At 37.0% G+C, this 14869-nt stretch overlaps 1 protein-coding gene across 1 annotated transcript; it reads right to left on the reverse strand.

The window, feature by feature from the left end:
• Window positions 1–1346: 1346 nt before the first annotated feature.
• Window positions 1347–4041, reverse strand: LOC125185264 (alanine--glyoxylate aminotransferase 2 homolog 2, mitochondrial-like). The gene is made up of 8 exons (XM_048081774.2): window positions 3725–4041; window positions 3403–3633; window positions 2758–2928; window positions 2535–2678; window positions 2289–2468; window positions 1872–2211; window positions 1702–1788; window positions 1347–1624 (listed from the first exon to the last, which is right to left on the reverse strand). Exons 1-8 carry the CDS (start codon window positions 3932–3934, stop codon window positions 1581–1583), a joined length of 1407 nt encoding a protein of 468 aa, XP_047937731.2. The 5' UTR covers window positions 3935–4041; the 3' UTR covers window positions 1347–1580.
• Window positions 4042–14869: the final 10828 nt, after the last annotated feature.

A 14869-nucleotide genomic window follows, 5' to 3' on the forward strand; every position in this document is an offset into this window, starting at 1 on the left:
TTAGTTATGACTAACTTTCAAAAATATACGTTAAACCTTTACAAATGATTATAACTATCACAATTTAGATTAGGGTAAACTGCTTCTAAAATCGTCAACTTTCACAAAAGGCTGGAATTTCCCGTGAAGTTTAAAAGTTGCGTGAAAAATCACGAACTTTGCCGGGTTGTGCAAATTTCCCGAATGACCCGACCCTGAAATTTTCCGTCATAAACTTATCTTATGTGGCAGCCGGAAGCGTGACTAGGCAGCCGGAACACAAAACTACGTCGCTTTGTGTTATGTTATACTAAAAAAAATCGTTAAAAAATTCAGATTTCTATACATGGTGATAATCCCTCCCTCTGTCAGGCAAAAAATTGAAATTTCTATCCCAGAGAAATTGCCTAATCTCTCTTAATCGCCTAATCTCCTTCTGTTCGATTTCTATAAATCGCCTAATCTCTCTGAATCTGCATCGAGAGAACATCACCGGAGAACATCACCATCCGAATTAAATCGAACATCACCAGCAGGTTTGGACAATGAACCCCAACAGCATTCAAGCCGTTTTCACAAATGGGAAGAGAGCAGTTTAGCGATGTCATGAAACCCACTTTCTCATTTCCTTCAAAATTTTAATTTCAAATAATTTTTGCATAGATATTCATATTGCTTACAACACCATTAGATGATACACTTTAGTCTTTAGACAAAGATAAAGAACACATGAACAAGAAGGATAAATGAATTAAGTTGACACTGCATCTCTACATCGCCATCGCCGTCGCCGTCGCTGTCACAGTCGTTGGGGGAGTCGCAGCACCGCCACAGAGCAGAAGAAATCGTGATGTTTGATGTTTGTTTAATTCTGATTTTAGGTTAGACGGTTTTTGGGTTTAATTTGGGGGTTTTGTATTTTAAAATCTGATTTTAAAAATATAAAATTTAAAATCCATGTCATTGCACACATCAGCGTCCACAACAGCATCCACGTCAGACACTTACACATGTCAACACTCTACTTAGCCGGAATACTCGACTTGGGAAATTTGCACACGGGAGCAAAGTTCGTGTTTATTCACGCAATTTTTAAATTCACAGGAAATTCCAGCCTTTTGTGAAAGTTGACGATTTTAGAAGCAGTTTATCCTTTAGATTACTACTTATTTTACATAACATATATCAAATTAAAAGTAATTTTATAAAGATTCCAACGAGATCTCACTTTCATATATTTCGATGACAAAATTTGAAAAAAAAATTAAATTTTTTGTATATTTAATGCATAATAATTTAGAATTATAAATGTTCTTAAAAAATACAATATGTCGTATAATTGATATAAATAAGTAGTACTTATGGAATAAGGTAAGAATTCACTTGACTACTGACACTGAGTATTTTCTCATAGTTTAGAAACAATCGCAAGAGAAATAAAGGAGACCGAAATGTAAACAAATAAAAATTACTTAGTACTCTACTAAATTAAGTTATCAAAAATTACTAGTACTCTACTAAATTAAGTTGGCACGGTAAACGATATTCCATTTTTGTAGACCCTTCCATTCATTCTGGGAAGATACTTCACTGATCCAACTCTACACCTTCGACAATGAATAGTCCATCGCATTCACAAGGAAATCTGCATCAACATAATAAATCAGCATCAACACATAATAAGGTTGCAACGAAATTAATCAACGCGATATGGACACGAACCAGCATCCTCCTCGGTGAAGCAGAGGGGCGGTGTGATCCTGAACACATTGCCGAAGAACCCCCCTTTCCCGATCACCACTCCCAAATCTGTCAACACAGCATTTACACATTAGGATTTTTGAGTACAAGCATGATCATTAAAATAGAATTCAAGTAGAAAAGAAAATCACCTTTCATTAGTTCCAGTATATAAACAGTCTCATCCTTGGCAGGGGTTTTCAGCTGCCAGTCCGTTACAAGCTCTATTCCAAGCATCAACCCTCTTCCCCTGACATCACCGATGATCTCGTATTTGTCCTTCAAGGAAATGAGGCGATCCTTGAGGTACGATCTGACAGTGAGAGCATTCTGCTGAAGCTGTTCCTTCTCTATCACTTTAAGCACTGCAAGACCGGCAGCGCTGCACACGGGATTACCACCAAACGTGTTGAAATAGTTCCGATGAGTCAAGACCTTTGCAATCTCGGGCGTGGTGACCACTGCACCGAGTGGCATTCCATTCCCAATGCCCTGAGATGATAGATACACACGCAATATAAAATGTTGTTGTGAAATGAAGACATAACTTGGAGAAAATGAGAAAGTACCTTGGCCAAGGTTACTATATCAGGCACAACCCCATGGGCCTCAAAGCCCCAAAAATGGCTCCCCGTACGAGCAAAGCCCGATTGGACCTCATCAGCTATGCAAAGGCCACCCGCCTTTCTTATGGTGTCGTAGACAGCAGGAAGATATCCCGAAGCCAACTCCATAACCCCACCAACTCCCTGTAGAGATTGCAATCCATTAATACTTGTACACCACAAGACAAAAAAAAAAAGCAAGATGTGTACCTGGATGGCTTCAGCAATGAAGGCACCAACACGGCCAGACGTTCCGTAAGTAACTATATCATCCACATCTCTTGCATACTTCAATCCGTCCGACCCAAAGACGCCTCTATACTGGTCTGGATTCAGTGCATGATGCACTCCAGTCTGTCAAAAATAGAAGCATAAATGGAACAAGCTTTCAATGATTTGAAAAATTAAGAGATTTTGTTCAATATCAAAATACCTGCACAACATTAAATTTGTAGCTTCCTTGAGCAGTGGCAGCCATTGTGCCGGCAGCATTACCATGATAGCCGTTCCTAATCGAAACCACATCGTGGCAGCCACTGTACAATCGCGCCATCATCAAGGCCAGCTCATTTGCCTCCGTCCCCGAATTCGTGAAGAAAACAACCTAAATCAGAACAACAATTATTACACACACAGCGAAACACTAAAAAAAACTTAGCTTTTAATAACACAAAAAATTGAGACGCTGAATTTTTTTTAAAAATAACCATAATTCTTGTCTTTTGCTTTTTAAGGACGATTCTATTTGTGTCTTGGGACACCAGCAATAATTATGATTTATAGTGTTGTTGATATAATAGACACACAAATTAGCGTCCTTAATAGTATTAAAAAGAGTCCTTCGCCGTTTTTTTTTTTAGTGAAAGGCCAAAAAATACAAGTAGTTATTTTCGCAATGTTATATAGTACTCCTTCCGTCCCATTAAATATGCAACATTTGGGATTCGAGAGGGGTTTTTATGAATTGTTGTTTTGTGAGTTAATGAATAGAGATAGAGATGTTTCAACGTTTCATTTTTAATGAGACAAACTAAAAAAGAAAACATTTCATTTCTAATGGGAAATAGGGAGTATAAACCTTGAGATCGCCAGGAAACTTGGAAGCGAGCGCCTCAGCAAAATCAGCGATGGCAGGATTGAGATAGAGAACGGTGGGATGCTGGAGGCGCTTCATCTGATTAATGATGGCATCCACCACCTCGGGGTGGCTGTGGCCACATCCTACGGTGGCAATCCCACCGAACGCGTCAAGATATCTCCGCCCCTTGTCATCGAACAGATACTGCTTCTTCCCATCAACCAAACACAACTTCGCAACACCAAAAAAAAAAACAAAAAACAAATCACATTAACATTCAAAGAGAATACTAATAATAAAATATTCAGGTTGCGAATGTTACAGGCTTTTTAAAGGAATGAAAGATGGAGGGGTTGAGGAACTGGCGGCGCTTGGCGAGGATCTCGTCGGCGGAGGGGCCGGTGTATGGTGGTGGGACGTAGTCGAAGGCGGGAATTTTTGGGAGAGGAGGTTCGCTGGTGTGAGAGAGTGTGGATTTGGATTTGGAGGCGGCGGCGGCGCAGAAGAATGCGTGTCTACGCATCATCATCATCTTCACAACCTCTCTCTCAAACACACAAAATGTGGGAAAGAAAAGTTGATTGGTGAAGATGGAGATACAATTCGTTGAAAGGGTATAATAGAGAGACAGAGAGGAGGGTGTAATTATGAACATAATCTTGTCTCTTACTACTATTTTCTCTTCCCTCCGCCCCTATAATAGAGGTCACACTTTTCTTTTAAGTTTGTCCCACAAAAGGTGTTACATTTATTTTTTGAAAAAAGTTCTCTCTCTCATTAATATAAATATACTGTTCTCTTTTCAATTAGCACAAAAAATAACACCTCCTAAAATCTCGTGTCATTCTCTAAATATGTCATCTATTATGGAACGGAAGGAGTATAATTTTTTAACTTTTTTTGTTTTTTATAGGAAAGATCATGTTTTCAATTTCCCAATAATCTATTATAAAGACTTATCTTGACTCTTATTTTTTACAATTTTTTTACTTTTTCAAATTTTTTTTAAAGATCATGTTTTCAATTTCCCTACAATCATTTCATTTTGTGCAAATAGAATTCGTATCATTTGCTGTCATATTTAACAGTGTACATACATTAATAATGTATCATTTGCTGACACATTCACATTTAATGAATGATGCTAAAGGGTCATATTATATCAGCCACAAAGAATTAATTTAGTCGATTTATTAGTATTAGAAAATTAAAATTACTTAAAATATCTTTCACTCATTTTCAATCTTTGTTTCCCTCCATAGGTGACCGAGAATTCAACCTCTTTTAAAATTTGAATTAAAGATGCATTAATTACTACTCAATTTAATAACAGATTTAATTACTACTGTACTTAACAACAAATTGAAGATTAAAGAGAATATTTTGCGTCACAGTCACAGACCTATATGCCTCTCTTCTAAGTTGTTCTTTTCTAACTATATCATCTCTTGAACATGTTAGTAGTGATGGTACGATAAATGCCATGTTAGTAAGATTTTTCTTGCTTAGGAGTATTATAAAATTAAATAGATTAACAAAATTCTTTTGTAAATTTAAAATATATAATTATGCATGAATCTTAATTATAATTTTTAAAAAGAAAAAATAAATAATTGTATTAAAGAAAACCACCCTCGTGGAAATGATAATTGAACAATTAAGGTGAATTTTAGATTCAAATGAAAAATTCAATAGTGTCATGTACTCTGTATAACTTTAATCTAAAATTTACATCTAATGTTGAATTCAAACCAAACACAATAGAATTGTTCGATTTGATATAAGATTCAATTGAATTAAGCAGTATCAATAAAACAAATCTTAAGTGAGTCAAATTAATCTATGTACCTTTTATATTATACTTTTAGATGTAAATTTAGATTCATATACACATTCAAGTGAATCTAAGTACTAATATTGAATTATTCAATTGATTATAATGTCAATTGAATGTTTTATTACATCTTCTGATCTAGTAAATCTATGTTCATGTTTTGTTACATTGAAATGCACAATTGATTATATGTTCAGTTAACTCTAAGTTCAATTGAATTGTTTAGTTACATCGTTCAATTGAGTAAATATAAGGATTATTGAACTGTTCAAATGATTTTAAATTCGATTAACTAAAATTCAATAGAATTATATAGTTGCATCTTATAATCGAGTGAGTGTAAGAACTATTGAATTTCTCAACTAATTCTATGTTCGATAAATTATAAGTTTAATTTAATTGAATTATTTAATTACATATCTTGTATTTATGTGACTAAGAACTACTGAATTTCTCAACTAATTCTATGTTCAATTAATTCTAGCTTAATTGAATTATGTAGTTACATCTTGTATGTTACGTGAATCTAAGCACTATTATTGAATTGTTCAATTGTTTCTAAGTTCAGTTGATTGCATCTTATATCTAAGCGAACTAAACACTATTGAATTTTGTTCAATTAAATAGGAGTATCAAATTAATTTATATTTGATCGAGTAATCTGATTCTTTATTTTTTTAAATCCATGTGTTTGTTTAATTATATAATAATAATTATTTTTATTTTATTAATAAAATTTTAATTATTATCGTCATTGCATTATCCATACTAAAATAATCAAAATGTGCCATCAAGAATATATTCGTCAGTTGGAAACTTTTTTTAAGCTCAAAATTGGTGTCAAAATACGTGGCTTGAAAATTGAAACTTTTCTCAAACAACATATTTCAATTTGAAATTTTAAGATAAAATCATAAATTCCATCAATAAAAAGTCTTAGATATTGATAATGAGTGACAAGATGGATAATTTTTTTAAAATTGAAAATTAGAATTTGAAACTATGTAAACTCTACTAGTGAAATAATTAAAACATTTTCTTTTCTCGGTGGTTCGCATCGGGCAAGGATCCCCTGCTGTGCACATCAAGGACTATGCACACACACATCAAAATTTTTTATAATAAAAGATATTAATATTTTAATATTATAATTTACAAATAAAATAATACCATGGGTGGAACAACAACCCCTGCTGTGCTATCAGCCGCAGCAGGGGATCCAAACCCGGTTGGCATCGGTGCAACAAGAGAGAATAGTAAGTACGGAACAACTCCCAACACATCTTCTTCCTCCATCTCTCTTGTTCCAATGCTCTACGCCATACCCATTCTACAACAACGCTTCTTCAAAAACAATCAAACTGTTTTTCTCTATTGATTTATCGTCACACATACACATATAGCCACCAACCATTGTGTTGTTCTCTTCTCCACCCTGACGGTCTGTTAAAAAACAGAAACTAGTGGGATTTTACGGTCTTCAAAGTTATGGTGCGAACATGGGCCGACGAGCACCTGTATCTTACATGAATCTAATCAAATACAATAACAAAATTTACAGAAAATAAAAATACCTTTATAGAAAATTTAAGAAATCCATCCAGATTTTATAAAATCAAAAATATCAAAACTGGAGTCTTTCCCGTCCTCGCTGCATCAATTGTTAATTTCAGTCAAAACATTAAAATTATATACAGTCTTTCTCGACAATTTATCCACTGATTTAAATTTTGTCTAAAAAATGTAAATCTGGGGTTTTTTGCTACTAAACCTATTCAAATCTTGTCCCAAAAAATGTAAACGGGTGACTAAGAATTGCTGCACATTTCCTTTTCAGTCTCAAAGTCCTTTCTTCAAAAGATACACTTTGAAAAATCTCTTATTTTGTGTTTTGATATTGAAAAATCTCTTTTTTTTTGTGTTTTGACCATAAAATATCTTCTCAAATCACTTTGAGAAGGATATAAAAGTAAAATTAATTACTACTTAAATCGGAAATTTTAAGTTAACTGGTTTTTTTTGCTATTAAACCAGGTTATGGCTGGCCATAATGTGGCCACAAAGCATTTCCCCTAATAAAAGTCTCCATTTTGACAAGCAGATTCAGAGCAGCTATAATTATTTGCGTATTTTTCCTTTTATGCATACAAGATGTGGAGCGGGGAGCGGGGATATAATTGCATGTACGAAAAGATTCAATTTTCCAAATTTATTATTTACCGTGTTATTGTTTCTAAGTAAAGTATAATTAAGGATGAATGTCATAATTATAGTTGCATATCATAATTATAGCTAGGGATGACAATCGGGCCAACCGTTCGGATTCAGGTTGTCAGACCATTCGGGTGCGGGCTATTTGGGTTATGATTTTTTTGTAAAATAAGGATTTAAATCTTAGGAAAATACAATAAAAAGGGGTGAAAATAGGACTAACCTCACCGGGCTGGAGTCAGCATCCAGTGGTGGTGGCGTCGGAACAACGGGGTGTGGAGGAGGCCGAAGCCACTGCCTGTGTATGGACAGTGGCGGCAACGGCAAACTCGAAAGAAAGAAAGGTAGATCTGGAGAGGGAGAGGTGTGATGCACTATTTTTTAGCACTATTAATACCTGCAAGTATATAGAGTAGCAACAATATAGCTAAAAGGTCAGTACCGGATATCGAACATGGGGAAAACAAACACAGAATGTCCATCTTCTACTAAAATTCAATTACTATTTGGAAAACCGAAAGATTTGTGAAAACTTTGAAAAATGAAAACAATTGTAAAGCAAATAACACTAATTGCAGTTAAATCACAAAGATAAAATATAGAGATAAGGGAATTCCAGGGATGTGCGTTCATAGTTATGGTTATACAAATTCCAAACTACAATACCCTAACATAGTTATTACTTTGATAGGACGAGTCATCTAGCTTATGCTCATGCGATGCAAATGTTGATTACTTATATTAGGGTTGTCAATCTTAAAACGTAACTCCGAAAAGCTCCTAAGACCCTTGAAAAGTCTCCACTCTCAATTGACAGTGTCATTTTAAAGAAAGGTAATTGTAGTGTCTACTAAGCGGACCTAACTCGCTAGAACTCTCTCACAGTTATGAAGCAAGTTATATTGGATCAACATAGAATGTGTCACTCAAACATGAAGCGTCAAGAATAACTTAGGGAAGAAATAAAGGAAAAACAAAACGGATATTACATAGAAAATATGAATTGTATAACCAAAGTTGTTACTAACACATCCCTAGAATCCTACGAGTTTCGTTACATGAAGTGCCTGAAAGTTTAATGTTCAGCGAAAGAGTGTTCAAAAATTAATAATGAAAACCCTCGGTCCAGGAAATCCGCTAGACACTGGGTCTAGGAACTCAGGGAACCTTGAGCTACCTGTCGTTGGGCACACAATCGCTACCTTAACTCCCCCTTCAAAAAAAACCCTCAACCCACTTTAGCTAAAAAAAACTAGTACAGGGAAGTAGGGATCGAATCCACAGAGATGAATGCACAAGTAAACATGTTCAAAGACTTGGGAACTATTTTTGGCTGCTGCCACGCAATTTTGGGATTGAGCTTTAATTCCTAGACTTGGTATATGAAATATTCTACTCTAACAGCTAGATCTAGGCAGAGACATAAAAGCATGCATATTAACCGAAATAGAGCGAGACAATTAATGGACTAAGCAGACAGCTTCCTAAGCTAACCTAGACTTGAGAAAAGCTAAACGTGGGGACCATTCACCAAAACAGCATAGTACGCCTGAAAAGCTACAAAATAACTAACTAAAGGACTAACTAACAGCGACATCATCTTCTCCAATATTTATCACGAAACAACCAGTTAAAACAGAGCAAAACGAAGATCGAAGCAAAGTAAACGAAATTAAACCGATAGAAATGAAGAACAGGTAAAACTAAGCAGATCTACTACTACTAGACGAAGCAAAGCAAGAATGCAAAACTTAAACAACTAAATCAAGCGAAAACAAGCAGATCCATCCACGGGACGCTTAATCCACTTCGGATCCAAGCCATCCAAAATAACCAAACATCATTTCCATCTCCGATCCTCACAAGTTTACATAGATTCAACCGATCAATAACAAATTTCTTACAAACCAACTCCAAACTCAAATCAACCAACAATAATCGGCAAATCAAACCAACAACACCACAATAAAACAAACGAAACAAAAGTAGCGACATCCATTGCAAAATATGAAGTATTCAATGATGATAACGAAACAGAGCCGAGCCTCGAACAACGAGACTCGGCGAGTACGAAAGGTAAATAGAAAAGCAAAAGATAATTGTTTCTTCGCCTCCGTAGAGACGGTGTTGCGACACTATCGAACTGAAATGTGAACCCCCGCACCAAATTCCCTGTGAGTGTGTGTAGAGAAGTGAAAACTAAGCTACGAGCTGAAAGTGATGATCCTCATGTCAAGCGCATGCTCTTATTTATAGCGGACATAGCTTCTAGACTGTTCCTGCAATCTCCATTTTGCCCTCTGATTTGATGCTCCTCAGTCTATTGGCTCTTCCTTTTTCTGCTTAATTTTCCCGCTAGCTTCTTCTCCCCGGCAATCTTCATTTTCTTCCTGGGGCTAGCGGTTTCTCTACACACCTGGCTTATAAAACCTTGTTAGACCCATGAAATCACAGAATTTTACCCCATAACCAATGCACGAAATTAGCCTTATCATTACACATGACGTAATAATCTAAACACATAGATTGAATGGAAAACAATTGGAGCATAAAACTAAAGCAAATAAAACCTGTAGGTTGAATCCTTGTCGTTCTTGATGTTTTTGAATCCTTCTTCAACTCCTTGCACAATGAAGTACTCTAACTTTTAATCTCTGCAAATTATGTTGCAAAAAGAGGATCTAATTTGATGAAGCTTGAGGTCCTATTTATAGGGGAAAGTCACTCTTCATCCTAGAAGGAAAAGATCTGCGAAATATGGTAAATCTTGGAGAGAAATCTACGTCAAATCTGATTTGCCGCTTTTCGTGGCGGGCCGCCGCACATCCTCCGGCGGTCGCCACACTTCAGTCCAAAGTCTCTGCCTCCTTGGTGGCGGGCCGCCACATGTCCTACGGCGGTCGCCAAGCGAGACTCCTTTTCTAGCACAGATTTTCCGAGGCGGGTCGCTACACATTACTGGCCGCCGGCATCGGCGGTCGCCGTACACCTTGCGGCGGTCGGCGGTCGCCGTCTGAAATCCAGATTTCCAGACTTTGCGTTTCGACTCACTTTTTCGGCTCAAATATGCACATTTCTCACAAAACACGTCAAAAGACCAAAATAGATAAAATATGCAAATAATGGACATTTAATGCGAGTTTGACACCAAAAACGGACCAAATAATGGCCTTAAAATAGTGCAAAATCCGAGCGTATGAACTCCCCCAAACTTACATTTTTGTTTGTTCTCGAACAAAACAATAATGACACAAAATATAGACGCACGGAATGCACAAGGACTAGACGTCGTAATTGTCTCCAAAGATGAAAGAATAGATTAAGCATGTATTAACGCAATCAAATCAAGCAAGACTTATTAGTGCACTTTCATTACTAACTCGTGGAACACCTTGAATTCATGCACTCACATGTGGGAAACTTCCAAAGATGGGAAGTGTTTTTTCTCTCACTTTCAAAGTGTATAACTCTCAAATCATGCATCATGCAAAGTTTACCATAGTCTTGATCAAAGTCTAATCCCTCCTATACTCGTTGCGATTAAGCATCAAAAGTCCGAAAGGTCTTTATTTTTTGTTGTAATGTAGGCTCTTTGGTAGGTGAGGAATTTTTGGCTAAAAAGAGACTTTAAAAATAAAATATCCCAAGTAGAGTTAAATTGACACCACTTTTCTAAACCCCAAGACACGTCTAACACTTTATTTTTTTCTCCTTCAACTCACTTTCCAAGCCTTTGATTTTTTCTTTTTCTTTTCTTTTCGCAACCTTTTACAATTTTTCTTTTCTTTCTTTTTTATAAGCATCGTTTCTAAGATCAAGCACATATTTTGAATTTTTCACTATTTCACAACTTGTACTTTCTTTACATTTAAGCACACTACTTTTTATACTTTCCTCCTTATCTCTCAAATTCCTTTACAAAAGATATAAAATTCTAACTAACCCAAGGAATTGTCCCCGTTTATTTGGCTTCCAAAAAAAGGCTTAAAGGCTCAAAATTGGCTCCAAAGGGAAAAAATTGAGAGGGTCGAAAATTTTGGGTATAAAAGTAGCTATGAAAAGATTGCCTAACATCTTCCCTTATAAACTTAAACACTATGTAAATTTAGGCAGACCAGGAGCAAGTACTAGAAACATACACATGAATACAGATAAATCACACAAGAAAGAAATTATGGCTCAAATCTCACAAGGTATAAGCATGATTCAAGGCGAACAAGCAATTCACTAATTATGCACATTTTCACCAAACCATCAAATCAAGACGTCAAGCCATACTTAAACATGGATGAAATGTAATATCATTGGCAACTCAGTCAAATGTGTCCCTAAGCATGCATGTTCAAAGTTCTTTATGTTTAGTTCATGATATGGATTCAAGAAAATTCACCTATGGGATTTTTTGAAAGCAAAAACAAAAACAAAAACTTACTAAAACCTAAGACAAAAACCTAAACTCACGGTCCACCACGTCATCCTCCCAAACTTATTTACATCAAAATGTAAAATAAGTTTGTAGTATCGGTAGGGACGTGAGTAAACTACTAAAAAGAAAACATACCTTGAAAAATTTCGCATAGTGGTTGAAAATTTGAAAAATTTGAAAATTCACGCTGGAAACTGCATTCAGGTGGCGGTCTGCCGCAACAATCTGGCAGTCGCCGCACGCAATCAGTCATCTTCCAGGGAGCAGGTGGCGGACCGCCACATCAAATGTGGCGGTCGTCAAAGAAGGGTCAGAACCTGCGAAAAAATTTCAAGGCAAGAAAATCAAACAAAAACCAAAAAGTACTTAAAAACTTAAATAAAAATTGTTAAAACATAAAAATAATTGTCTCAAAAGCAAGTAAAAATATGATACAAATGCTCATTTAAAATCATAGACCTTGACTTCTTCAATCTTGAGGAGGAGGAGGAAAACGGGCATTGAGGTCGTCGAATGCGCCAATAAGATAGGCGATGTCGCCACTCATGGTTTTGCGCTCTTGTCGAGCCTTGGCGACCATCCTTTGGAGCTCTCCAATTTGTTGACGTTGATGAATGATAAGTCGTATTCTAAGCCTTGGTTACTGGTCAGTATGTCGTGATTTTCATGTAATATCCGCAAAATAGTTGCTGAAGTGTGCAGGATAAAGGGGTCCAAGTTAGTAGGAGACGGTTCGGACGACGTAGGTGAAAAGAGAGCTAGAAGGACGCTATACTGACCAGGATGCATGCCAGAGAAAAGGCTCGAGATGGAAAAGAAGGATAGATGGGATGGTCATAAACAAGGGCAGAAAAGTCAATTCGTGAAGGAAGTCTACCCTAAAAGCAAGGGCAAGCCTCCCTATAAAAGAAGCCACTTGGAGAGAGAGAAAGAGTTTCCAAAGCTATTTTGCCGATAATACATGCAAATCACGACATACTGACCAGAAACCAAAGCTTATAATACGACTTATCAAACTGCTCACACTTACCACATGCTTGTACTCAAGCGTGAAGACAAACAAAAAGAAATAAGTCGAATTCGAGACTGGTTACTTCCCCCGACCGACTCTACCTAAACTAGACACAAGACTCTAGACTTTGACGCAAAGGAAAAAAACAATAACAACACACACATAGACACATATAAAAACAAATTAAACACATAGAACACACTATATTTTCAACCATCCCTCCCCTTGGGATCAGGTGCAATCCGGCCTTAGGCAGCCTTGAACTTCCGCCACCCCCCTTTTCCTTCCTAGTCAGTATATCTGCTTGTCAGGATAACCCAACTTTAGGCCAAACACTGGATTCACTCAGTCACTCATTCCTCACAGGGGATGTTAGGACTGTTTTCTCTCAATGTTGAACCATAGATGCTCCTGAAGGTCTTTAAGGCTTGTAACGGGGCTATTGGTTTGTAGTGTTTGGGGTGGATGTTCCTAAGGCTCTAAGGTTCAAAAACTGACTATTTTATTTGATGTGGGGGGGGGGGGCTGTGTGCATTTAGGCTTCTGGCTAGAGCTTCTCTTTGGTCGGACAATTTCTGAAATCGGCCTCCAACTGGTCAGTGGTTTCCTTGTGGCTTCGCCACCCTTATTCCTTCTTTCTCCCCCTTTTTTTGTGGTCAAGTCTTTTCGACCATTTTCTTCGATCTTTTTCTGTGGCTTTGCCACCCTTATCCCTTCTTATAATTTTTTTTGGACCTAGAATTTTTCGGGTCGATTTTCTCCTTTTTCTTTGATTTTCTCTCCTTCAGCTGGTTCTTCTTGTATGTCCTCCTGGCCAGTTGCCTTCTTGCCTTATGCCTTGCACACACACAGTCCCAATGGTTGGTGGGTTATTTCGGGGTGTAGATCAGGTTAGAAAATGGGGTTCTAAAGGGTAGGGTTTTATTTTTTTTAGGGTGGTTTCCTACTGCCTTCAGGGTTACACGCGGTCACCTTGCCCTAGACATCATGTGGCAGCCACTCTTCTTTTTTATATGTTTTTAGTGGAAAGTAGTTCCACTTTAGGCTTCTAACTCACCATTTAAGAGGGCTTTCATGTCTGGACTAAAGGATGGGTTTTTTCCTTCATACTTGCATCATCTATACTGACTAGGAGCTACTGGAGGGGGGGGTTTCTTTTTTCCAGCATGCCTTATCTCCCTCAATTCCCCTCACCATCAGTTTGAGGCAGTTGAGTTTTAAGCCCATTCGTAAAAACACACATAAATCCTAAACCTAAACAAATCCTAAAGACACTAGCATGCAGCTGACTCAATTAACACATATATACATGTCATACCGGCCATTTGCTCCCCCCTCTCTCTTCACAAGTGTCTGCCCCAGATACGGGCTGTGAAGTGAGAATGGCTAGTATGACAAACACACATTTATAACAAACACATACTATATCTAAAAACTTCTCACACTTAGACTGTGCAATAGGCTAAGTGGGAGAGTTTTAGATATATACATAGACTTAACAAAACAAAATAAAATATGACAAAACATGACACATAAACATATAACTCCTCACACTTAGACTACGCAGTAGGCTAAGTGTGAGTTAGCATGCATATGACAAAAACATATAAACATAAAGACATGCGCCAAAGTAGCAAACCCTTTACTTCTCACACTTAGACTATTGGATAGGCTAAGTGTTGTGAATGGGGTTTGCACACATAAACTACACATATAATCCTACCTACACAACAATGATAATAAAAGAAAAACAGAAATAAAAGGAAAACTAAAAAAAAAAAAAAAAAAAAAGGAAACTAACTGCTCCTTCTTGAGGCAGGGCTCTGTGCAGGTGATTCCTCAGGTTCCTCCTCAGCAAGTTCTGTCTGGTTCCCTTCTGACTCCTCTGGTCCATCGCTTTCTTCCTTCTCGTGTTCAGTTGGTTCATCATCCTAGCCTCCATGGCCACTCGGTCCAGCTTCGATACTATCTCTTCCTCTTGCTA

This window comes from Salvia hispanica, chromosome 1, assembly GCF_029641045.1.
Source record: "Salvia hispanica isolate PSC_SH4W2 chromosome 1, Shi_PSC_v1, whole genome shotgun sequence".
NCBI classification, from domain to species: Eukaryota; Viridiplantae; Streptophyta; class Magnoliopsida; order Lamiales; family Lamiaceae; genus Salvia; species Salvia hispanica.